Source organism: Melopsittacus undulatus, chromosome 7, assembly GCF_012275295.1.
Source record: "Melopsittacus undulatus isolate bMelUnd1 chromosome 7, bMelUnd1.mat.Z, whole genome shotgun sequence".
NCBI classification, from domain to species: Eukaryota; Metazoa; Chordata; class Aves; order Psittaciformes; family Psittaculidae; genus Melopsittacus; species Melopsittacus undulatus.
This window is the reverse complement of record NC_047533.1, coordinates 64,755,213-64,782,879: the sequence shown is the minus strand read 5'-3', so window position 1 is coordinate 64,782,879 and position 27,667 is coordinate 64,755,213. Positions and strand designations below refer to the sequence as shown.

At 39.4% G+C, this 27,667-nt stretch overlaps 1 protein-coding gene across 2 annotated transcripts; it reads right to left on the bottom strand.

The window, feature by feature from the left end:
• Positions 1-141: 141 nt before the first annotated feature.
• On the bottom strand, positions 142-27,495 carry CLGN (calmegin). Of its 2 annotated transcripts, none has more exons than XM_034064697.1 (15): positions 27,441-27,495; positions 19,710-19,880; positions 18,769-18,839; positions 17,151-17,209; positions 15,154-15,295; positions 14,271-14,352; positions 9,900-10,092; positions 8,043-8,232; positions 7,268-7,381; positions 6,700-6,856; positions 5,480-5,695; positions 3,841-3,960; positions 3,524-3,668; positions 2,620-2,708; positions 142-1,240 (listed from the first exon to the last, which is right to left on the bottom strand). In XM_034064697.1, the coding sequence occupies exons 2-15, from the start codon at positions 19,869-19,871 to the stop codon at positions 1,160-1,162; spliced, it is 1,821 nt and encodes a 606-aa protein (XP_033920588.1). In that variant the 5' UTR covers positions 19,872-19,880; positions 27,441-27,495; the 3' UTR covers positions 142-1,159. The 2 variants fall into 2 exon arrangements, with proteins under 2 accessions (XP_033920588.1, XP_033920589.1); XM_034064698.1 differs by having other exon boundaries at positions 2,620-2,705.
• Positions 27,496-27,667: the final 172 nt, after the last annotated feature.

Here is a 27,667-nt window from a genome sequence, read left to right as displayed (position 1 = left end):
GTTCACACAAAGTAAGAGTCCAGTATAATTAACTTGCAAATAGTTCAGCACAAGCACTTGAAGGCACTAGCTTCTGGATTAGGGTTAATTAATTGTTCATTTGGTAGAGGCTGCCATGGAATATACGCTGACACAATCTGCTGGGAAAATATTTAAGAGATTTCTGGTGACTGCAGTTTTATTGTTCGTTTTCATATACAGCTGAACTTTAACAAAACAACATTTCTTTTACAATATGCAGTTTATTTAAAGTATGTTATGAGAATGCCCAGTTACTCACATCTGTAAAAAACTGAATCCATCAAAAATTCTTATCTATATTAATAAATTCCATGTTAAGCTAGAGTTATTAAATATTATTAGGAGGCAGTGTACACTTAGCAAGTATTCTATAAACAGAGGTTATACCACTCTGGCTTGGAACATGAGAACTATAAAAGTTTGAAAAACTCATCTGTATATGTCACTTTTGCAGTTTTGATCCTGCATTCAGAAGTGAACCAAGTCACATCAATTACTGCATGGTCTAGGAGTATTCTATTTTAAAATAGCTCCTAAAAATAAATTACAATGTCTACAGTGAACAGGTGACCAGCCATATAACAAGATCAACTAAAATAAATAATTTACAATAGAAATTGTTGCTAGCACTAAATCATACAAAAACAATTATTGCATTTAGCTCTGCACAGAAAAAATACCTTTTCTCATAGCAACGTGAACCGCTATAGATGCTACATCTATACTATCATCCTCGTTCAGCTGAAAAGTGTAAACCACTAATTCTGTGCTAGAGCTGCAAAAATATTATAATTTATTCACTTTAAAAAATATTTAGAGTAAGTTATCTCCAACTAATACTAATTTCTAGGAACCTTCAAATCTTAAGGATCTTCACCTTAAGATCAGCTGGCTGACGTGTAATTTCACATTTATTCTGAATTCGAAACATCAGACAGCTCCTCACAGATAGTTCTCCTTAAAAAAAAGGGAATCAAGAAAGGTTAAAAGAGATTAGAGAATTCAAATAAGAACTTCAGTAGCAATGAGCCCCCCTTTTTCCTTCAAATCTCATGAACTTGCCTGCTGTCAAGGCCCACTGAGGTGACATAGCAAAAGTTACTATCATCTGGATCTACAAATACTAGCTGGAAGTAACTCAGTCCTTCCGTACTCTTCTTTTGCGCACTGATTTCAGTGGACTATCTCCATAACCTGTGTCTTCGTTAGCTTCTTTCACCTGGGGGGAAACAAAAAAAATCAGCATTAAGATTTTAAACCACTTTTGACTATCACAACTGGCAATACTACTTTATCCCCCTTCCCCTCACCCCCATCATTGTATCACTAAAAGCAACACTTCAGTGATAGGACAATTCTTTCCTAATACTAATCTATCCATAAATAAAGTAGGTGGAAGACTTTTTCTTTCTATATGCAGAAGGAAGAGACCAGTACATCTAAACCAATGTCAGGAATTTGTTTTTGCCCATTTGTTGCCTGGTTTAAAAACAGACAATACATTCTTTCTCACTTCCCTGCATCACCTAATGATACCTCCCAAGTAGGTCACCAGGTAACTCATGACGGAAACTTGTACACCCTGAAAATACCCTGAGAGGGGCAAGACATAACCTCACTGTGACAGCATGTAATGGCATACACACAGATACTGTTATTACTTCCACAGAGAGTCACATGTATCTTAATGGATTCATCAGATACTGTGTTCCCAGGCAAATTCAAGGTGAAAAAAAGACCCCAAACTTCTTGAAGAAGAGGAACTACTGAATAAGATGTAATTAATGGATAATTTCAGTGCTGCAACAATGCAAACTCATGTGAGGTACAGTTTATCTTAGAGGACTTCTATATGAAAAGGAGTTAAGGTTACATTAAACAACTAATCTGGGAAGGGACTCATTTAGGGAGTGGCAAGCACAGGACGACTAACAGAAATACTGTGAGTGGATCTAAAGCATCTCAGACATACCAGTGTTACTAAATGAAAGGATAATGAGCAGTTGACAAGCAAGAAAAGCACACACAAATTCCATTCTACAAAGTAATTATCTGAAAGACATTTTACAGATTATCTGGTGACTGGATTAACCTGAACAAGAAAAATGGAACTGCAGGTGCTGAATTCTAAGCCAGTATGAGCCACTCTGATTAAACCCTTATTTTTTTTTAACAACAAAAGAAAGTCTCACTGAAAGGCTATGTGTTTAGAATCATGTTCCATCAGTTAAGTAGCGCAATATAAAGAGACTGACATCTGCTGCAGCAACCAAATTTAGGACTTGATTAATTTAATAACTTATTAAAAACTATACTCCTGTAAAAATGTTTCATGTTTAGAGACCTGCATGATCACTTCATACTATATCCGTATTTTACAATAAATATCACCTCTTGGCCAAAATTACACAGGAAGAGACATGTTTCACAAACCTATAGAGAGCAGTTGAGGTGCCCAACTCAAATGCACATCCCCCCTCATGATTTGTTTTATGTCTTAACAAAAGAAAAACTCTTGTAGGTAACTGAGCTTAGTTAGAAGAGTAATGTTGGATAAGGACAAAGCAAAAACAGGGGACAAAAACCCCACAACCTTACCTCATCTTCTGAACTAGATTTATTTGACTTATCACCTTCTTCTTGACTTGTATCTGCAATGTCATTTTCTTCTTCTTCACACTCATCTTCTGCAGAAGAAACTAGTTTTACTTGGTAAACTGAACTAGATTAAAAATGTACTATTTCCAGACACACCAGTAAGGAAGGGAGCCAATCTCAGTCTTAGAATGAGCTGCTAGTTTACAATAACCCTTAAAAACATCTCTAATACAGAGAGTAGAATTCTCATTCTTCAGTAGAAATTGATCACTGTTGGATTTACTAACTAATATTAACAGCTTTGGCATTCTCTCTTTTCACAATAGCACATACTTTCAGACTTCATAGTGACCAACTAAAATGACAACTTTCAGTTAGTTTCCTTCAAGGAAAAAAAAAAGCAGCAGCTTTCAGTATTTCACATGTACTGTATTTCAGGCTTTATCAAGAATTACTAAAAATCAGTGACCAACAGAATAGTTCAAGGTATAACCCTCCCACAGACAGGATGAAAGACTTACTTTAAAGACTTAATGCATCTGTAATAGCTTTTAAAGGTACATGTATCTAAACCATTCAGATGTGTTCAATATATGAAATATTCAGAACTGAGAAAATACACATCACTGTCTACAAACACAGAAAGACTGGCAGAAGCACAATAATTTTGTAAAAGTGAAAAATATTGAGAAGAGCCTTACTTTCTGCTTATATTTATCAAAGAACTATTAGCTATGGAATGTTACTCGCTGGAGGTTGTCAAAGACAAAAAGATGACTCAGAGCACGGGAGGTTATGCATATTCAAAGATAACTGGCTGTAATTATTGGCAATGCAATCCACATAATAGTCCTATTCATATATTTACAATCAATCAAACAGCAAGCTGGCTTGCTCATCTTACCATCTTCAGCAGTATCTTCATTTCCTTTTTCTTCTTCTAATCCTATTTCATCATCATCTAACTCCTCTCCCTCTTGGTCTAGTTCTCCTTTTGTAATTGGTTTAGATATATCAGGTTTTTTGAAGTCAATATCTTCATCCGTTTTCTACAACAAATTAAAAATCAATTTACACTTAAACTGAGAATTAAACAAAAGCCACTGTAAGCTAAGTAATATCAATGGCATATTGAAAGCGCATACTGTTGCATAGATGATCACAGTTTTCAAATGAAGTATTAAGAATAAAATCAAATAAAATATAGTAAGTTTCTCTTACCTTTGTTGGCCAGCAGAACAAGACCCCTAGACCAACAGGGAGAGCTAAAGTCAAGATGTAAAGAACCCAGAGCCATGGGTGGTCTTCTGCAGCAGTCACCAGTTGACTAAACATACCAGGCTACATTAAAAACAATTATTAGTGTTGCATTTACATCCCTCTCAACATTTAAGTTTACAAAGTGTATTGTAAATATTTTAAGCTTTATGTTGCTTAAAGAAAACCCTTCTTTACCTCTATCTTTTAATGACTAAAACAATATTGTATTTTAATACTAGTAAAGTAACAACCTGACAGACCACAAATGAGTAGCAGGTACTAAGTAAGAAGGAACAAACCTGGTATTCCAAATATACTAGACTGGCCACTACTCAATTTTGCAAAGTGACATTTGGAGTCTTGGCAAGCTCACACTTTACACCCTTCCCAGCTACTTTGTATTTATCCCATACTGTGCTAACTCAGCTAGAAGCTCCCAAAGCATAGAGAACCTCAGAGCAGCAGACAGCCTCCTGAAGAACAGTGTCTTGCTCCATCTGTACTACCATGTTCTCTCCTTTGACAGCCAATTATTCAGGGAGTAAACTGTCCTCCCAGGCCAGTTCTGATTTATATAGTAAGGGGAGGTAGATAGGCCAAGTGCCTGGTCCAGCAAGACCCCTGGAAAGCGTACATTAGAAACAAAGGCAGGAAGTTGGAGAGGCACAGTGCAGTGGGAGGACTCAAACGGAATATTTTTTGCTATTGTGTGTATAGGCATAGATACAGGTCCAGACATAAAAACATATATTTCAAAAAAGGGCAAGAATGTGGGAGGTGTCCTTTCTAAGTGCATGGGAAAATATGCTGTTGCAACTTGCTCATCCTAGGATGCTCATCCTGTGACAAACAGCAGCTGTCAGGAATCTGACACATTTGCTACTAACCCATCATTTCTGTCCCACAACTGCAGGTTTCTCATCCCTCAATCAAAGAAAATACAGGAATGTTAGAAAAACTGTAGTCACTACAGGCAGACACTAGAGGGGCTCACGATCCCGCATGTCAGAACAAGTCGAGCACATGAAAGAGCTCTAGAAAAAAGTGTGGATACACACACCGAAACAGAACAGTTACAGCTCCATAAACATGTACTATTTTCAGAGCTGCATAATACACATCCAAGCAGCTAAAGGTCTAAAATTATTACACAGGAAAAACACATGACTATTCATCCATTTCTCATGGGAGGGAAACATGCAAAGAACATCTATAATGGAGTCATCCACAAGAAGCAAACAAAAGAACAAACCCCAAACACAAAAGTCTACCAAACCAAAAAAAGAGGTCTTTGAATGCAAGTAACTCAGCTTCCATTTGCTGACAGGTACTCTAGTATCACCATGAACAACAGAACACTTAAACCTATAGTGAAGCCCATTTCCCACTAGTGTCTAAGTAAAATGTTGTACCCTTTTAATTTCGAGAGGATATTAATCTGGGAATGGTAAAAAGCCAAGCTATTAGAAAAAACAATCCTATCATAGTTATTACGAACATTAATAAACAAATTAATACTGTCTGCATTAACTGACAGAAAATTCTTCCAAAACCACATCTTCCTCATTACTTTTGGCTACCAAGAACATAAAGTTTGTACCTCGTTAGCACCTGCTACTAATTTCTTCAAGCCCCAGCCATCTGCTGCCCAGCGATCTGCTACTTCTTTTTCTGAACATATAATGAAGTTATCAAAGTAGATGTCAGACGTCATAGACCAGAGTTCTAAACCAATAGCACTGACAGCAGTCATCTTGAATGGGTGACTATCTTCAAAATAGTCTGGGTTTGGTATTTTCCGAGGGCTCCAGAGTCCCTTTAATGGAAAAAGAAAAAAAGGAAAAAAAACATGAATGGGTTTGTCCACAAAGGGTTACAGTAATAACTGACTGTACACAGCATCTCCATTCTTGCTGGTACTGGTGATTACAAAGACACTTTTTAAGTTGCCTAGAGTAACTCTAGGAAACAAGTTTCTTTATACTGAAGGGGAAATATGATATTAGCATGACTTCTTCCTTTAGTTCCTCCTTCTCTGACACATAGCTTTGGGTTTTGTTCATCAATATAGCATATACATTTTTGTAAGGGCACTGCTTAATGTTTTGTGGTCAGTGATGGGATCTTCTGAGGTAAGCATCTATTGTCTGGTGGCCTAAGACTGTAGGGGAACTCCACCCCATGGTCCATATGGTCCCTCCCATTATGTGTGTGTATAAACTGACAGCTACTGTAACCAGAAGCGTTAGGGAAAATTTTATGGAAGGAAAATTTAGCTTTATTATACCTATGCAAATTAGATTCAAATTTTGTTTGCAAATGGGCCTAGGTTCTTAAACTCATAAAAATCAGATTCAAGTACTCTCCAGCCACAATTAATACATAGTAACTTTCCTTAACATCAAACTGATTTCCTTGTATCTGTAGGCAGAAAGGGAATTTAATTATTGATGCATCCACTAAAATTTAACTAGTAAGTCAATCTGCTTACTGAAAAGTTTCATTTTTTAAATTAAAAAAATGTTAAGACTTAAAAGCCCGACAAAAAAAGATCGACATTTCACTAAAAAACATGATCCAGAATACAATTATACAGAACATACAAGTGTAAATCATGCCAAAAGCGACTTTTAGCAGAGAAACTGTTTTAATATGGGAAGCATTTATATTTTCCAATGTACTTAAAGAATACAAAAAAGCTCAAAATCTTTAGTGAGGGTATTCGTGTTCTAAAATAGAAAACATACTACATATATTTATTACTTTGAATTGCCTGTTCTGTTGAACCCTGTAGCTTTTAACAAAGACTATTTCTATTACCTGATAGTTTGGATTATCTATCAAAGGTGCTTTCCATTTTCCTTTATAGTTTGGGTTATTCTTCATGGGACGCACCCAGGGGCCACAACCAGGTGCAGCCTCACACTTCGGATTAGGGATCTGAGGGGCTTCCCACTCCCCATCCATTTCTTCATCCCTATATAAAAGATGAGAAGGTAAAAACAGCTGATTTGAGATTGGTATGGTCTGAACACTAGCAGTCAGTCCGAAGTTAGGGTCCATACACATTTTGCTTTAATGATATCAAAATTTTGACCAGTTCACAGGACTTTACCAAACATTATCAAATTTTTTTTTTTGAGGACTGCTGTACTCTAAAAAAATATTCTGGTTTTGTTCACATATCTTCAAAAAACAAAAGGCAATAAAAATGTTCATTTTCCTCTAAAAGCAGCCCTCCAAAACAAACACACATTCCACCTTACTCCCTCAAAAGGCAATGAGACTTAGATTGACTTCTGATCCACAATTCTATTTGCCACAGACAAAAGGCAGGCTTATCTACAAGACATGTTAACAACCTGCACTTAGTGAACCAAGTTCTTACCAGTCCTTTGGTTTTTCTGCATTAGGGTCTGGAACATACTGTGGTTCATCATCAAGCCATCCCTCAGGCTTTACAGCATCAGGATCTTCTATTTTGGAAGGCTCGTCTTCATCCCTTCAATTACAGACTTAAGTTAGAAAATACAGCAGCTGTATTTTGAATCAGCACCTGAAATGCAGCAGCTGACTTTGAACAAATGTTCTGTTCAGAGGACTGTAACTGGCAATGAAAGGTGTGATTTTCAAAGGCACAAGAGAATTAGACACAGTGATCATGAGAATTAGACATCCAATTATGTTTATAAATATCTGAGCTATATTTACATTGTTTCAAAGTACTACTTAGCCCAGAAATTGCTGCCATTAACCAGCAAGTGTCAGTTGGATCTTACCATTAGGGTTTTCCCCTCTTCCTAAGTTGCCATATGAACCATAGTTCACACAGAAGGAAGTAGAAATCACTGAATGTAAATTAATACTATATGGTGAAGAAAAACCCCAGTGACCCTCTTCCTAATCTCTCAGGTATAGTAATCGTAGCTATTAATTGCAACCACGGAGGGTAGAAATTGAGCAAAAAACACAATTCTTATTTCCTTAAAAGATGACCAGATTCTTGTGCCAACCTCAGTTATATGTTTCTGAATTTTAGTGCTTCTAGTAGTGAAACATATCCCAACTGCTATTAGCAAAAAAGACAAGTAAAATCAAACCAATCCTTCAGATGAAGAATTTGCAAGTAAAATCTATTGTACAGATAAAAATGTTCTCCTTACCAGTCATCTGGTTTGACAGCATTCGGATCAGGTATTTTTGGTCTCTCATCCCAGTCATCAGGCTTCTTATCACTAGGATCATCTATTTCTTTGGGAGGGTTTACTGGTGGAACCATATCCTCAAGAAGACTTCCTTTACTGACAACCAGTTGGTCAATTAAAATTTCAAATGTATCATCTGGTTTTAGCACTAAAATGAATAAATTAATATTAAAGCAGTAATGGAAGCATTCATTTTACAAATAGCTTTAAACAAAACCTACCCAATAAGCACAAATTTCGACAAATTACAGCAAACAGAATCCTTGCTAGCCACTCAAGTACTGGATCTGAACCCAAAACATCAGAACTGCTCCTGTGGGGAAGTATGACAAGAATCAGGCCTCCCTAAATGAAACTTCTTGCACATCCAAGCACATTGTAAGAGATTTTTCAAAAACCTACCACTTGACCAGAATTCTGCTTCATTTTAAATTACGTTTTCACACCAGAAGCACAGGAAGCTTGGAAACACAGGAGTTGCATCAGTAACACAGCTAAAGGATCAAAAGATTTTCCCTCAGGTTCAAATCTGAGAGATTATGAATACAGAAAATTCTTCCCAAATCTTTTGGTATTTTACAAGTGTAACTGAGAAGCCAAGGTCATAGAGCCGTGCTGTGACAAACTCAGTAACACACACTCAGTAACAGACTCTCTATCCACATCCGTTTATAATAATCAGTGAGCACATCTGTATGTTCAAGAATCCATTCAATGAACTATTAAAGTAAATACTATTCCACTTCTATGACAGTTTTATAAAGATGGATGATGAAAACCAGAGTAACAGTCTCATAATGACTGTTTGATAATAGATAATTAAGCTCCTGCAGCCTAGAAGTTTTCAACAGTATTAAAATACCCATAAATGAAAAAGTTAAACCCTTGTATCACTTCAGATACAATGCAAAGAACTGATTTTTAAACTTCTGTTATCAGTCACATAAAGCATTAGAATCACACAGCTCTATGGAGTCTACCTGAAAAATTAGAACAGGAAAAATTGCAATCTGGAGTTTAAGTATCTTCAGGCATAATTTCTAATGAACAGCCCAAATACAGGAACACATGCACTCCTTTACCACAAGAACAGAGTTTTGTTTCACTTATTCCCATTATCTAAAAGTGAAAGCTTATGGTAGCACACTACAGTAATCTATTAAAAAAAAAAGGAAAAAAGTTACTTTTCCCATAGCACAGCAGTTGAACATACCTTCTATTATTATTCCATGGAAGTTCAAAAGTGCAATCAATTTGGCTGACAAAAGAACTAAGAAATTAAACTTTCATCTCTGCTATACTGTTTGTTGGCACAGAAAGAAATGTCACATGAATTAAAACTAGCTCATATTGGTTCATCTTCAGAGAATATGGTAACATCTGCTCATACGCACTGTGCAGATACAGGTGTGAGAACTCTTAGCAAGTGAAGGAGAGTGGCATGTGGCATGCTGCAGATGTAACTGAATTCCTGTGAACTCTGATGCCTTCCTGGAATATCGGACAGCTATGTGTTTTTCAGTATCTTTAACAAAAGTATTTTTATCAGAAGCACTGAAAATATTAATTCTTCACACTAAAGGCTGGCCAGGACCAGTATTCTTTCCTGTAGCTAATATTAAACAGCAGCATTCAAAAGTCACTCATATGTCCTGCAGTTAAGCCCGTCACTAAATCATTAAACCACTGAGCAACCATCCCTCAGAATTAACTATTACAAACAAAAAAATAGACTCAAATACAAAGCTTCAGGGGACTGAAACACAGTTTTAATCTCTCCTTTCCAATTTAAACTTGTGAGAATTAAACAAATACCAAGAGTATACAGATGCGTCTTCTTGTCCAAATAAAATTTCTTTAGGTCTACGTCAGGACGTTTTGCATGTTTTTCATCATATTCTCCAGTTTTAGGATTCTTATGTCTGAAGATAAAGTGTAGTTTGTAATCTTCTCCACATTTATCTGGTCCAAACATAATAGTGTAAGGTGTTTTGTCAAAAAAGTATTCCTGTAGAAGCAAGAAAGCTGAGCATGTGTTATACTGTATATTTTATGAAGTTATACTGTATGTGTTATGAAGTAATTTTGGGTACTTCATTCCCTTGATGTTATGGCATAAGGCATAGTTGCATTTCCCTAAAAGGTAACTGAAAACTGGTAGCATAAACCATGAGGAGAATTGAACTGTTCTCAAGCATTGGTGGGTGCTCTCTGTTCTCAGGGAATGGACTAACTGTAGAGATCACTTAAGCCTCTGAAAGGAGGATTATTTAGACCTTACCCTTACGTTAAGTAGAGATGACGGTCACAAATCAACACATCCAGGTATCTGTATTTTTCTACAAACAATAAACTAAAAGATGGAAGGGAACTTGTTATTGGTCTTCATAACAATTTTATTTTTCAATAAACCCCAGAAATATTATTATTTTGCATTTTATTACTCTTTCTGCTCTACTTTAAATAACAGCAACAGTGATATACAACCCTGAAAATGTCAGATACAGTGATTCCCCTGCAGAGTATGCTGCATTAAACTGGGATTTTTTTTCAACTACCTGTATGATTTTTGTACTTGGAATGCACAGTAACATGGTGCCTTATATCCTTAAGCAATTGCCTGAAGAAGACCACTTGATTTCTGGATGTTTGCTTCTGGAAAGATATTTTCATTAATACATTTATGTCAAAATATAAGTCCATATTTTTAAGTTTTTTGAATGCAAAGTAAAACTTTTTCACTTTATGCACTGCAGAAGTCCATGTCTTTTAAGGTTGGTTCCTTTTACAACACTCAACAGTCTAAGGAAAACATCAATGATAAGGATTAATAATAATTAACGATCTAATAGCAGTATGCATGTATACAGCATTGAGACATGTCCAATTTCAAAGTTTAAAAAACAAAACCCAAAACCACAAAGAAAACCAAACAAAAATGAGAACGAGAACAGTGGTTCTTTTAAGTTACCTCATCACAAAGCCAGTTAAATTCCAAAAGCAGTACAGGGTGGATTGCAAGCAAGCCATAAACAAGCAAATTTTGCATTTGTCATCTCCTGGTTTACCTTGTAGTAAGACGATGTAAAACTTACAACTTCAGTTTTACTATCGTTTACATGTCTTTCCATTATGAAAGATATCATGCTTCTACTTATTTTCCTACAGTCTGTACTTTTAATACTTATCTGTTAGTACTCAAGTTATTTCAGCATAAAAACACCCCCACACTGGCATACAAATTTTAGGAAAAAGGAAGAGCAGTAGGAAGTTGCATTGCAGGTTTTATCAATATATCTTGGAAATGCTTACAAGCAACTTCTTACATATGTTGTCATCTCCTAGACTCTTGCAAAAATAGGTATTATCCCTTAATAGCTCATGAAGAATCCCACTGTTAAGCAGCTCTTCCTGTCTACTGATTTGCAGTCAAGTCCTGTGCTGTCAAAATGAAATCTATGCTGCACAAGCTCCCAGGTCACAATCCACTGCCAGTTCTCAATGTTAAAAAAGTTGCTAAAATACCCTCCATCACAGGCTAGACAGCTTATATCTACACCCCAGTGCAGTGGCAGAAATACTGAAGTGGAAACAACCAGTGCCAGAACTGAGACTTGGCCAGAAAAAGCAGTATTTTGAACATTAGCAAGGTAATGAAGAGTTTTGCAAACAAGTCTGGAAAGGGCAGGCAAGTCCATGTCAATGTATTAAGGGAAAAAAGTAATCTACAGAATGGTCCAGCATACTAAGGCACTTAGTAATTTTGCACACCCGATCATCGAATCATAGAATAGTTAGGGTTGGAAAGGACTTTAAGATCATCGAGTTCCAACCCCCCTGCCATGGGCAAGGACACCTCACACTAAACCATGTCACCCAAGGCTCTGTCCAACCTGGCCTTGAGCACTGCCAGGGATGGAGCATTCACAACCTCCTTGGGCAACCCATTCCAGTGCCTCACCACCCTAACAGTAAAGAATTCCTTATATCCAATCTAAACCTCCCCTGTTTAAGTTTTAACCCTTTACCCCTTGTCCTATCACTACAGTCCCTAATGAAGAGTCACTCTCCAGCATCCCTATAGGCCCCCTTCAGATACTGGAGGGCTGCTATGAGGTCTCCATGCAGCCTTCTCTTCTCCAGGCTGAACAGCCCCAACTTTCTAAGCCTATCTCCATACAGGAGGTGCTCCAGTCCCCTGATCATCCTCGTGGCCTCCTCTGGACTTGTTCCAACAGTTCCATGTCCTTTTGATGTTGAGGACACCAGAACTGCACACAATACTCCAAGTGAGGTCTCACAAGAGCAGAGTAGAGGGGCAGGATCACCTCCTTCGACCTGCTGGTCACACTTCTTTTGATGCAGCCCAGGATACGGTTGCTTTCTGGGCTGCAAGCACACACTGCTGGCTCATGTTCATTTTCTCATCAACCAACACCCCAAGTCCTTCTCTGCAGGGCTGCTCTGAATCTCTTCTCTGCCCAACCTGTAGCTGTGTCTGGGATTGCTCCAACACAGGTGTAGGACCTTGCACTTGGCATGGTTAAACTTCATGAGGTTGGCATCAGCCCACCTCAGAAGCATGTCAAGGTCCCTCTGGATCCCATTCCTTCCCTCCAGCGTATCAACAGAACCACACAGCTTGGTGTCATCGGCAAACTTGCTGAGGGCACACTCAATCCCACTGTCCATGTCAGCGACAAAGATGTTAAACAAGACCGGTCCCAACACCGATCCCTGAGGGACACCACTTGTTACTGATCTCCAGCCGGACATTGAAACATTGACCACAGCTCTTTGTGTGCACCCATCCAGCCAGTTCTTTATCCACTGAGTGGTCCACCTATCAAATTGATGTCTCTCCAATTTTAGAGACAAGGATGTCATGCAGGATAGTGTTGAACGCTTTGCACAAGTCCAGGTAGATGACATGAACTGCTCTACCCCTGTCCATCAGTTCTGTAGCCCTATCTTAGAAGGCCACCAAATTGGTCAGGTAGGATTTCCCCTAGTGAATCCATGCTGCCTGTCACCAAGCACCTTGTTGTTTTTCATGTGCCCTAGCATGCCTTCCAGGAGAATCTGCTCCCAGATTTTGCCAGGCACAGAGGTGAGACTGACTGGTCTGTAGTTCCCTGGGTCATCCATTTTCCCCTTCTTGAAAATGTGGGTTATATTTCCCTTTTTCCAGTCATTGGGAACTTCACCTGACTGCCATGAGTTTTCAAATATGATGGCCAGTGGCTTTGCAACTTCATTTGCCAGCTCCTTCAGGACCCGCGGATGGATTTAATCAGGTCCCATGGACATGTGTACATTCAGGTTCTTAAGATGGTCTCGAACCAGATCCTCGTGTACAGTGGGCCCAAGGTCTAGGTTTTCACAGTCCCTGCGTCCGCCTTCCAAGACTCGGGTGGTGCAGTCAGAGACTTTGCCAGTGAAGACGGAGGCAAAGAAGCCATTCAGAACCTCAGCCTTATCCAAACCCAGGGTAGCCAGTTCTCCCGATAGCTTCCAGAGGGGGCCTACGTTGTCCCTAGTCTGTTTCTTAGCTGCTACATACCTATAAAATCCCTTCCTGTTATCTGTAACATCACTAGCCAAGTTTAACTCTAACTGGGCCTTAGCGTTCCTAACCTGGGAACAGAGATTTCCCTATCCCTTCCAGTTTCTAAATCCAAGCTGTGACCCTTTCTAAGATGGTATCTTGTGTGCCATGCTGTAAAAGGTGTTTCACAAATTGCAAGTTGGGATTCTACAGCTTCTATTATTGCAGAAAATCAGATTAAACAGACACACAAGAGACCTTTGTCCTGGATATAAGACATCACTTGTGCAGAACTAAGAGTACACTAATCCCAGCAAACTCTTTATTCTTGTGAGAATATAGATTTTAAGAATTTAAAGTAAGTTTTAGACTAAGTTTCATTAAAATAAATGGAAACTATAACAAGAATAATATCAAATATTCCACCAGTAAAAAAAATGCACAATTCCAAATATTTTGCGTGTATATAGTAAACTATATGTATATTATTACCTTGGCCAATCTTCTGTTTAAACATTTGGGAAGCTTTTAAGAACTTAGGATGCATTAAGAATTAATTTCTTATTGATATTTCACAAACACAATTACACATTTCTCAAATGAACAACTTATAGTGAATGTTAAGTATGAGGACATACCAGATTCAAGTCATTGCTGCTGGAAAGAAGTTTAATATATGCACCACCGCAGTCAATGCCTTCTTGAAAATTCACTTCATACCTGGGCAAATTAAGAAAAACAACAAAACATTCGAAGTATCAGACAAATATAAATTAACATCTAATCTGCAATTCTAATTATGAATAAATTAAGACTGTATTAGTCACTATAGTCAAAACACTTCTATGTGACCAAAAGGTCGTAATTGTCATGCAAGCTAATACAGCAGCAATGTCCATCAAAAAATGCCACAGTAGCAACTGCTACAGTAGGTATCACCAGTAAGGAAAGTTTCAAGGCAGTATCAACCAACATGCAAACATCAAAGTGAATTAAAAATGGGCAAGAGTTCTACAAAGCTTGTGCCACCTCTGAAACTGACCAGATGACACACAGAATTTACCCAGAGGAGTTATCTGGATATATCTGTAAAAACAAGCAAACAAGTCCAAATATCAGAAAAAAGCAGTCATATTGCCATGGTGCTCATTGCTAATACTGCTATAACATGTTCGAGATTCTAGTTGCTTTTATGGAGCTACACAAGTATTCTCTAAATGGAAAACCACTGTGCTCAAACTCCATATGATTTAGATCCCAGAACAAGACTGAAAATTAGTTAGCTTTTTCAGCAATCTTGTAAATATCACATTTTTTCCAAAAATATATCAAGAGTTTAATTATATTTTCTTATTCGATTACTAAACCATCCATACTTACAGTTCTGACAGCTCTGGATAGGATAAGGCAAAGCTATGTGTAAGTCAGTATTTTTCTACAGACATTCACACTATATTCTTGATGCAAAGATTTTAATAATATTAAATCTTAAGCAAAAATAAAATCTGAGAGATTACTTACTGAACAATCAAAGGTTTATCATCAAAAATAAATTCCTTTGTTAGCATAGCTGATATTGCATGATGCTTTGCGACTGACTTTAACACTAATCCTCTGTCTCCAGGCACTGTGTTTTCTTTCAGCTCTTCTACTTCCCATTTTCCTAACACACACACAAACACAGAGTCTTTGAAAGAAATGTAGGCTGAAGTAAAGAAATCACAACCCCACTGAAAGCAAATAAAGACCAATTGCTAAAGTAGGGAAAAAATCTTGACATCTGATGTCAAAGAAGTTAAACAATAATAATACAAACCAATACTGGTAATCCTGCTGTGGATACAAAACCATACTCAAGTCCAGCTTACACTTCCCAAACTAACTGCTGCACAGCACTCAAACTGTGTCCCCCTCCCCCAGTTAAAAAAAATCATGGCACACAAATTTGCTGCTCCCATTTTTCTATCAAATCAATACCAGAATGTTTGAACCAGCACTTTTCAATAATTAGAAACTACTAGAATTCCAGCTCCACAGTTAAAGGATAAAAATAAAAACTGTGTCATGCCAAAGATCCATCTAACCCATTGTTCTGGCTCAGACAGCAAGGAGGAGAGAAAGCTTAGGGGAAAAACAGAGCAAGTAGTTTTAATTACAATAAGTGATAGGCTTTTTCTTTTTTCTTTATCCCAAGTAGCTCTTTCTACAGCAGTAAAATTCCTAGTATCATAACTGTTACAGCCAAGAGAATTATTAAAATCTCAGTTTTATGTGTAAAACAGAAGTTTTCAACTCAAAGAAAAAAAAAAAGGCATGAACTCCAAAGTAGGAAAGAACCACATCCTTATCATAATCCACCATAAACCAATGAAATGGAACAGAAAAATGTACACATTTAGCATTAAATGCATTTACACCACAAAATTTCTTTAAGGTTATTGCACAAACCTGTAGCGTGTGTAAACTTCCACGGGATTTCTGTTTAATTGCAAGTATTTCTGGTAAGTGCTAAGCCTAAAACCATCTCTTCTATGCCAATTTACACACCAAAACCCTACAAGTTAGGTTTGCTTACCACCTTCTACTAACATTGACTTCATTTGACAAAAGAGCAGTGTCAAATACTTTTCTATTGCAGCAAAAACTTTTTCTGTTCTCCCTACTTTATGGAATCGCAGAATGGTTTGCATTGGAAGGGACCTTAAAGATCAGCTAGTTCCAACCCTTCTGCCACAGGCAGGGACATCTTCCTTGAATGGGTAGGGACACTTTCTCTTGAATGAAATCTATATGGCAAAATTATTGCCATGGATCACACATCTGTTAGTTTTAAATCATATCAAAGCAGGTATTTCTAGCCTAGGAATTTGTAAGTGCAAACCCCAGTGATAAAATCCATCAAAACAACTTTTTCATTATTACTTTACAGATTTGTTTTCGACTACTGTAAGAAAAAACTGTATAAGAACTACTGGAGAACCCTATATTGAAGCACAGGCACTCTGAAAGAGTATTTTAAAGAAAAACATTCAGTTTAACACTGTTGTTTCAGAGGCTAGACCTGGAGACTGGGCTGGAGTAAAATTCATTTTCTTCAAGTGTAAACCATGACAGAGTCCAACCCACAAATCAGTAGGACAGACACAGCAGCACAGAACATGCTGCTTTAGAAATGTGTTTAACAACCAAAATTGAAATGGTACATCTTTCTGACATGATTTCAGAGAAGGCAGTTCTCAAGAAGCACTATTCACAATCAATACTGAATATTCAGATGCCAGAGGGTTTTTACTGTCATTCAGTGCAATAGATTGTTGGGATCACAAAAATAGAAAATTATCTTCACACTAAGTGACCCAATGAGCAAAAATTTCACATCTCTGTTTCAAGGTAACAGTCATTATACAAACTTCTTTCAAAGCTTTCAAAGAAAAGTTCAGTATAAGAGGTAGTTGCTTCTCAAAGAGTAGCAGAACATCAGAAACTAGACAGTGGAAATGAACATTAAAACCATTTACCATCATATTTAGAATTGTTTTCATCTGTGTCTTCTTTCTTGGTTTTAGACAACACCCACCTGAAACAAAAAGCATAGCAGTCATTGAACTACTTATGCAAACCTTTATTATTTAACAAGCACAGGAAAACCAGCTTTTGCTTCTAGGCTGTGAATATGAGAAAATGATTTTGCCAGTCAGCATCATGCATCATGGAACTTCGTGTAGTTCAAAGAACACAAAAGGAAAAATTAAAACAGATTAGTCTAAAACAGCATTTCAAAATACTTCCTAAGAGTATAATTGATTATACAATTATAGCACTAAAGTAATTCAATTATTCTGAATAAACTTCAGTTTTATATACAAGGTAAATTTAGCAAAATGTAAGAATTTTACATAAGCATATAATGTCAAAAATACGTGGAAAACAGCAAGGTTCAAGTGAAACATCTTCAATATGATAAGGAAAAAAAATAATCACCCAAAGAAAATTTAATGCTATCCAACAGTAACAGTATATATGCATAGCAAGGGACAAAAGGCAGAGGTAAAAGTGTCCAAATGACAAATGCAATCATGCATTGAACACATTCCAAGCGTATTGCACACAGGGCACCCCAACAGGGCAAATCAACTCCTGATCTCCTTGAGACTATGAACAAGGCGAACTCAACTTATCAAACTGAGGTCACCAAAAAATATGCACATTTCACACATAAGACAGTGTCCATTTGGAAAAGGGAAAGGAAAAATAAAGGTAGAAAGAAAGAAAGGGCAATCCACTCTCATCTGGCCATACAATGGTTCTATCCCGAGCCATGTACAGGAATATCTTAAGCCAACAATGTCACTGAACTCTTCATTGTATCAACTACAATACTACATTTTTGTTATTAACTCTACAAAGAACTATCTTCATTCATTCTGAACCATCCTCTGCACAGAGTATGTAAGGGATGAATAACTTTCCTGCTCAAATTTCAGTTAGATTTGTTTTTCCAGAGATGCTAGAAAAGCTTCACAATATAAATGGCAAACTAGAACCTTGGTCTACCAGGGGAAAGACCAACAAGGAAGTAAAACATCTCTACAATTCACACAGATGATTTTCAAGATTCATTCTCAAAAACAGCTATTCTATTCTGGTTATTTACCTAGTCAACTTATACGTACTGTTCCCCAAATTTTAGGGAAGAAAGGCAACACACTGCTTACTTTCTCACACAGCTTAGTTCCATATTTGTTATCCTTATGTAAATTATGTACAGCTAGACCAAAAAAACCCTCCCAAGCATTGTAGCAAAAGCTCTGAATAGTAAATTTAGCAGGAAGACAAACTCATCTTTTAACAGATGTCATGAAGCTAGAAATTGGAGTGAATGACATTTTTCAAGTATCTCAGTAAGTTTTTGCATTTGTTAACCAATGTTTGCACAAAAACCAGCAACACATCTGAAATGTTAACTATCAGGCTTAACATTATGCTGTATTTGTAGCAAGCATTACCAGCCCCCCCAATTGTAGCCCCTGTAGAAGTTAATCTTTATAGAGATACTAGCAAAAAATGAATACAAAATAAGTCCTCCCACTATACGTTAAAGTGTTCAAAGTTTAAAATTTTAAGGCATAAACTTACCCAGCCAATACTCCATCAAAGGTTTCTGTAAAATACACTTCCCCAGTTGGCTTTGGTGTCCGGTACACAACCTAAAAACACACATACAGGAGCATACACCAACATAAATTATAATTGTTAAGTTGAAATACACTATCATACTTCCTAGAAGCAGCTCCACCCAAACAGACCACCAGATTTTGCTCATTAGAAGTATCTAGCAGCAAAAACCACCTTTCCCCACCCCTCTCATTTTCAGTTCGGCTGCATCCCTCTAACCGTGTGTAATTTCCCATCTGTGAATTTTAAAAATTGCTTCCTAAAAACCTCGTTACTAAAACACTGCTACACGCCTTACGTGTAAGAAAACCCCAGCAAATGTACCAAGCTTGCACCGATTCTCTGCTTCCTCCCTCTTTCTAGAAATGTTCTCCATTCTTCTGGTTTCCTGTCTACTTGGCACATTATAGTTGAGCTACACAGTAAAAAGTTGAAAAAATGATTTATGAATATTGCCCACATCTACTGCGAAGTAGAGCATGACAAGCCAGGTTCCCTGGGAACAAAGACAGTGTCAAAACGTAGCTGATGAAATCAAGAACTGGTCTAAAGTCAAATCAGTAAGACTAAGATACCTTCTGCTGTCTTCTCTAACAATGGCATGTCAGAAGTTACAACAAAAACGCTTTGTATCTAGACTGAAGCACAGACTAGCAAAACCTTCTTCATGACCATGCATCATAGACAGGAGATATGATTTTACACTCTGGCATAGCAGGATCATTTGTTAAGCTTGTCCTATGTGTCATATACAGCAACCGAAAAGGACTGATGGGTTTGACACCCACTCAGTTGTTGTGTGTTAACTTGCTTTTTTTTAAATGCATTTGTCCACCAATTTCTCTAGTAGTTATAATTACGTATCTTATAATTAAACAAACTAAAGACTTCTGTCATCTCACCTCTAAGGAAGATTTATCTCCATCAACATCAGCTTCTTGAGACTGCTTGTCAAAATCCTCTACTTCCACATTGGAGTCCAGAGTTTCTTTGTTTTCAGTTTCTGCAGTAACTGAGCTAATTACCAGGACACCCAAGCACAGCCAATCCCACTGGAGGTACATCCTGGTTATCTGAAAGTTTCAATTCAAAGTTTTAAATTTCATTGCAAGGATATTATCAATACCATTGGAATTTTATCCCAGATTTTATCTGCAGGAGAAAAAACATGCAATAAGAAAATACGGATCATAGAATCACAGAATCAATGCAGGTGGAAAAGACCTTTAAGATCACCAAGTCCAACTGTCAACTGATATAATGAAGTATTATCACTATAGTATTTTAGTAAAGCATTGTATCTTAATTTGAAAAATTTCTTACTGGACAGTCCTGACTCAGATTCTATTCCCCCTCCTGTTGTCCCTACAGTAGTGTTTGTAGCCTGTTCCCTTACTCAGCCAGGCCACAAATCTAGCCAGAATGTGACTGCAGTATATATATGTTTTTAAGAATTAAGACAGCTTTTATTTATTTATTTTTTATTATTCCTTGACAATCTATCTAAACAAGTAATCAAAGTGAATCAGTCTCTGCAGTGCAGCAAAAAGTAACATCCCTTTCATTAGGGAAAATGAAACTGATAGTTTGGATCTCCTGGGCCCATCCCTTGACCTTACTTTTGTTTCATGGCAAAAGGATTTCAGAAGGATTTGGATTATTTTCCTCCCTTTCTCAAAAACTTCTTCCACCGTATCGCCCCACACAATAATGTCATCATTGTATTGCAGGTGTTCTGGAGCTTGCCCCTGTTCCAGTGCAGTCTGGATCAGTCCATAGCAGATGGTAGGGCTGTGTTTCCAGCCCTGGGGCAGTCAGTTCCAAGTGAACTGGACACCCCTTCAAGTAAAAGCAAACTGTGGCCTCCATTCTGCTGCCAAAGGAATTGAGAAAAATGCATTGGCAATTATCAGTCGTGGCATACCACTTGGCTGCCTTTGACTCCAGTTCATACTGAAGCTCTAGCATGTCCAGTGCAGCAGCACTCAATGGTGGTGTGACTTCATTCAGACCATGATAGTCTACTGATGGTCTCCACTCTCCATTAGACTTTTTGCACTGGCCATATGGGGCTATTAAAGGTGAGCAGATCCTGGTATCACTCTCTCCAGTCTGCAGATCAGCCTATGCATGGGAATCAGGGAGTCTCGGTTGGTGCAATATTGCCGCCGGTGCACTGTTGTGGTCATGATTGGCACTTGTTACTCTTTGACCTTCAGCAACCTCACAACAGAAGGATCCTCTGAGAGACCAGGCAAGGTGGACAGCTGCTTAATTTCCTCTGTCTCCAAGGCAACTATACCAAAAGCCCATCTGTCTACCAAAACCCTTTTCTGTCTTTGAAGTACCCTCTCCTGTGGTAGTCTACACCAACGATGCATGGAGCCTTCGGACCAGTCACAATGGGGTGCTCTTGCCACTCCTTCTCAGTCAGGCTGACTGCAGCCTTCAGTACAGTCAACTTTTGGAATCCTTCTGTCACTCCAGAAATACAAATGGGTTCCACCCCTTAACAACTTGATTGCATCAGGGTACACTGTGCACCAGTACCTACTAGAACCTTATACTTCTGTGGGACTCATGTGCCAGGCCATTTGATCCACAGTCCAGTAAACCTGACTGTCCCTCACTTCCACCCGGCTGGAGGTAGGGCCCCTCTAATAGTGATCATAAGATTCTGCACTTACTTCTTGTACAAAGGTATTAGCATTCCTTCTCAAAGGAGTCTGAGTAAAATCCAGCTCTTCCAAAATATCTGGGAAACAACACACCAGAGACTGGAGCAGCAACTTTCCCAGGAGGAAATTTTCCTCCACCATTGTTTTTCCTTGTAATTCACATACCTGTTCCTCCAGAACTGATGTAGGTTTTTCATCCCACTTTCTCATGTCTTCTCCATGATCCCACGAGGTAAACCACAAGGTGCCTCATAGTGAGCATCTCTTATATCTTCCCTCTCGAGCAACAGGGCAACTTCAGTTAATAGCCAAGATGCAGATCTCCCAGATGGGGAGCTGGATACATCATCTCTCAATTGCTGGAACTCCTGGGACAGTTCTTCCACAGCTGAAATGATGGGAGGGGCAAGATTGTCTTCAAAATCCCAGAGCTGACAACTCACTTTATCCATTGTCGGTGCTGCTGCTTCCCTCTGACTGTTGCCAAAATTATACTCTGTAAATTTCTGCTACATTGGTCATGGACACTCGACTTCATCTGTATCTATGGGTGGCTCTTTAGCATCCAAGTTATGATAAATCTTCTCTAGAATAGCTAATTCCCTCAGGAACTGAAGGCCTCTATTGTGGTCCACTTTCCTGGGTAGTGTATATATATATATATAAACCATCTTCCTCCAGTTGCTTGGATTCCTAATCTGCCTCTTCCTGTTTCCAGTAATGGTTCCTCTAGTTCTGATAACGGTCCTTCTTGCATCTTCCTTCACTGAATGAGTTGGCTTTTGTTTACATTTCCTCTTGCATATAGGGGCAAACAATACCAACACAGGCTGGTTCTCTGGTTCAGTTATATCACCCATTGCTGGGGTCTATCTGGTGGTCGTGCTTGTTGTTGGGGTTTGAACAGCTGCAGTACTGATCACAGGAATTCAAACAGCTGCAGTGCTTTCCACTGAAGTTTGAATAGCCACCATACTTGCCACTGGGGTTTGAGTGGCTGCAGTGCTTGTTACGGAGATTAAAATAACCGTGGTGCCTGCTGCTGGAGTTTGAGTAGCCCCAGCACTTGCGGAGACTGAAGTGGCTCCAACACTTGTCAACAGGGTTTGAGTAATCATAGTGCTTACCACTGGGATTTGAGTAGCTATGGTGCATGTCACAGTGGTTGAAGTAGCCAAAATCCTTGTCACTGGAGTCTTTTTCTCCTTTGAGCTGCAGTGCTTCTCACGTGGGTTGAAGTAGCCACATGCAGCTGTTTAACTCTAAGCAAGATCCCAACCATATCTGACAACATACTGATTCCTAGCAATAGGGCCAGGCTGGTTTCAGCATCCCAAGAATGTTAAGAATTTTCAAAATTCTCAAATGTTGCTGTGAATATCCTAGTGAGAGATTTGTAGGGAAATTTCTCCTCCACTGGTTGGTTCTCCCAGGAGAAAAAGCAAGAGGTATGATTATTAATAGCCCCATTACACGGCTCCCACAGTATAGAGGTGACTGCAATACCGAGAACATATACCAGATCAGTTCCATGACAAACAACTCTATTTTATCACAAGCCACTACTATAAAGTACAACAAAATGAGAACCTTAGCTCAGGCCCTGAAGCCAATAATCACCAAAACAGGGAATGCCTACTGCAAGCGATATATATATATATATATATATATATATATATATATATATATAACCTGAGACCAAACACAACAACTCTGCAAGCAAATGAAATCAACACTGTGACCTGCAGACTATTAAACCAAGACAATGAAAGTTTGTAACAAATTTATTTTGACACACTGGTCAGATCTGTCATTAGCTCAATCCTTCGTGTCCCATGTTGGGCACCAAAAATGACTGTCATGGTTTAGAACCAGCCAGTAACTCAGAACCATGCAACTGCTCACTCATACTTCCTGGGCAGGATGTGGAGAAGAATCTAAAGAATGTAAACCCCCCAAGGTTGAGATAAGAGCAGTTTAAAAAATAAAATATATTGATAATAGAAAGAATACCAAATAATAATAATGATGACAACAGGAAACAATAAGAGAAGAAATGAAAGTTCAGAAAACACAAGTGATGCACAACACAATTGTTCACCACCTGCTGACTGATACTCAGCCCAACCTGAGCAGCAATTGGTTCCTTCCCACTACCTCCCCCGAGGTTATACTGAGCATTATGTACTGTGGTATGGGCTATTCCTTTGGCTAGTTTGGGTCAGGTGTCCTGTCTCTGCTTTCTCCCAGCTTCTTGTGCCCCTCCTCACTAGCAGAGAACAAGAGACTGAAAAGCCTTTGATCAGAGTAAGCACTACAGAGCAACAACTAAAAACAGTGTGTTACTAGTACCATTTTCAGACTGAAGCCAAAACATGGGACTGCACCAGCAGCTAAGAAGAAAAATAACTCTACCCTTACCAAAACCAGGGCATCACTACACTGGTATTTCTCCTTGGCTTTTACTAATTTCCAGCCACAGTAAGTTTAAAAAGAAAGACAAATACTATTACAGGAAATTTTCAAACCCTGCATTACTTTAGGCACCACCAATCATACTAAATATTCTGCTGCTGAGGTGTTTTCTGGGCCTAAGAAAGCAGTCACCCTCTTAGTTATGTCATCGTTCTTTAGTGACTGAAGTGTTTATCACTTCAACCCTAAATATCCCAGCAATTCAAGATACCACTTTATACTGGAAGGTGAGAGTCTCTTATTGACTTCATCAGATTTGCTAAGCAATTCAAACATTTTACTTTGCTGTGTGTTTGGCTTGAGTACGCAGCAAGTCTATGGTTCCTGCTTTTGCTCACTTATTAATGCAGAAATCCATCTCAAAAGTTACCTGCAAATTTTACTAGGTTCTTTTGTATTTTACTTTATAGATAAAACTTAAAATAATCTTGAACTTAAAATAATTTTGCCCTGAAGATGTAAAGTCATTCAATTTATCATACATGAACATCCCGTCTTACAGCATGCTTTTGAGCAACTTTGAGGGCATCACGCTTTACCACCCCTTTTCTCTTGTTCTTAATCATCATATTAGGACAAACAGTTGACAAATTTCATATCAAAACCTTCTGAGACTCTTTAGCTCTTAGCTGAAGTGGCACATATAAGTCAGGTATTAGACTTGCTTTTTTAGCATAAAACTTGCCTACCCCTTAGTTTAGTCACGCAAATAGTCTCTTCCTCTTCTCCTAAAGCAAATGAAGGGAAATCCTTTTTTGTCAATACTTTAAAGGTGTATTGTGTGTAAAATTCAAAACACCTTTCACAGTAATTTTGCTGTAATTAACCCTATCCACTTGTTCCATACATAGACAAGCAAGAAACCAGACTAATACCATTCCATACAGTTCCCCTTCCTAAACTCCTGATGCTTTCACTTCATTCATAACCAAATCTTATCACTACTCCCTGATCCTAGCCTAAGACATTGCTAATTTCACTCAGTCTTCAATTATATCCCTTTCTTCTGCTTCAAGAAGAGATGGCACACTTCTAACATCATCCTAGAAACACTGACATACATTATCAAGAACAATTACAGTTGTCACCAAGCAAAGATGGTTTTAAACAAGACCATTACATCTTTTACTTTTGTGAACTCTGCCAGCCCTACAGTCTTGGAATGTAAAATGAATCTTTCAACTAAGCCAAAGAGTTTCTGGTCTCAAAACACAACATCACGCTTCACACTTATTTGTCTCTACAACCTACTGAAGTTTCCTAATTAACACATGAAGGCCTATAAAAAAACTTGTTTTTTTTTCTCCAGGTGATCATAAAAAGAAACCAGAAGGATCCCCACTGTTAAAAGTTCTTGAGCAAAGCAAAACAAGTTATCCCAGTCTATGGCCCTCACACAAACATAAAACATGTTTATCAGCAGTCTTGGCCTCAGCACCAAAGGGCCATGTCTTCCCAAACATCTTTCAGGGAGCTGCAGCAAGCCGGCAATTGCAAAACCAAACACCTGGGCACTAGTTTCAACTGGGAATGCGATATAGCTATAGAACAATCCATAAGAGAACTGTCTAACTATTCTTCAGTGTGAAAAGTTGTAATCACATCAGTTGAGTCATAGAAATTTATCCAATAATAATTACACCTCCAATATCGGATTCCCTGTCATTCTTTTTGGGATGGGCAGCATATATTCAGTTTTCTCGACACATATAGACAATCCTATCAATATATATAACTTCAGGCCTGCAATTTTAAACTTAACCTTTGCATAGCTTGGTCACTTTTTACCATGAGAGCATGGTTAACTACAGCACATCTACACTAAGCCAGAAGTACTGCTGTAAAGCAGGCTCTTGGGACCAGCCACACTGCTGCAACATCACACAATATTGCAACTAAAGTAAGGAGCCACTGTGTTTAGCGGCTCCTCAGTATTTAGGAAAGACAAGAGGTATAAACTGAAAGAATATTCTAACTGGATATTAGAACTCCCCCCCACCCAGCAAAGGCAGGCAAGCAGTGGTACAGGCACAGTCTTAGTCCTTGGGGTTTTCCTAAGACTGACCAGATAAAGCCCTGAACAGCCTGAACCAGCCTCAACGCTAACCCTGCTGTGAACAGGAGGTCAGAGCAGATACCTTCTGGGGTCCAGTTCCACCTGAACAAGTTAATTTCTACTGATGGGTGCACAGTGCAAGTATGGCAACTTTCAGACTTCTGCACCATACTCTTTGCATAGTCTACACATGGCATGAAATTAATGGCATTGATATTCCATTTCATGCCGAACCAGTGGTCAGGATGTCTTAGAGTATTGCTAACTTTCCCATGTACTTTGAAGAAGGCCATGCCTTCCTCATGAAACTCTGAGGTTTGCATTCTCAAGCAGAAAAGGTGTAAAAAGACTGCCATTCATCACTCAGAGGTCCAAAACTTCTGCATCCAGCACCAACACATGGGCTTTTCCTAGGGCTCAGTCTCAATTCCATCCAGGGCCAATGGAAAGTATTTCTTTCCACAACCCATTCTTCCACCCATAGCCATGTGCTGACTTATTCCTCTTGCACACAGCTGCACTGACATCAACTAACCAAAGACAACATCCAGCTGAAGCCGCTCCATGAAAAGCACCCTGGAGTTAGAGTCACAGAAAGGTTGAAAGGGACCTTAAAGCTCATCTGGGTCCAAACCCCTCTGCCACGGGCAGGAACACCCTCCACCAGAGTAGGTTGCTCCAAGACCCATCCAACCTGGCCTTGAACACTGCCATGGTTCTTAAATCTTTATTATTCCTTTATCTTGTACGAGAATTTAACTTTTTTTTGCCAAAACATTAATAACATACTGAAATGAGCAGTTATCAAGCCGCAGTGCTGAACTCGCACGGGTGCCTTGTCAAGCTACTGTGTTGCTACAGTTAGCTTGAGCAAAGCCTCCAGGAACACGTTATTTTTCAATTAACCAAACAAACCACCCCCCTGGAGTCAAGTGGCCACTCGGCGTTCAGGCAGCACCCAAGACGAGCCCCATTCCCACAGAGACGCCTTGCTGGATGCCCAGGAGGGGAGGCCACAGGCTGCAGGCAGGGGCAGCGCGCCCCTTACGAAGCGGTTCTCCTTCCGCCCGGGGCCTGACCCCGACCCCCTGCCCCAGGGTCCCACAGGGCAGCCGAGCGGAATCCGCCACAGCTCAGGCTCGCTCTCCAGTCCTAGCGCCGCGGGGTAACGGCAGTAACGGCCGAGGAACGCATCCTGCCCCCCCATTGCCACACACAGCGCCCCGGGAGAAGCCGCCCTCGCACCTGGCGGGCGGCGAAGGAAGAGGCAGGACACCCTGCACCCGAGACACGCACCCACAGCGCGGGCCTGAGCTGCTGGCTCTTCCCCCCCGCCCCGGTTACCCATACCCGGCCCACACCGAGAGCCAGCCCCCGGCGGCAGGGCAGGCCCCACACCGCTCCCCACAGCGGCGGCAGGTTACCGGCAGTGAGACAGGCTCCACGCTCCGCCAGCCGAGCGCGACCGCTTTTCACAGGGCATCACCGACGGCGCATGCGCACCTGCGATCCCGGGGATGCGAGCGCCCGGCCGCAGGTGCTGCCGCTTGCTCCGCCCCCCCAAGCCAATCAGAGGGCGGCAGACACGCAGTCCTCCAATCCGCGCGCGGGCGGGCACGGAGAGCCAATCGAGGAGGGCTCTCCCTGCTGC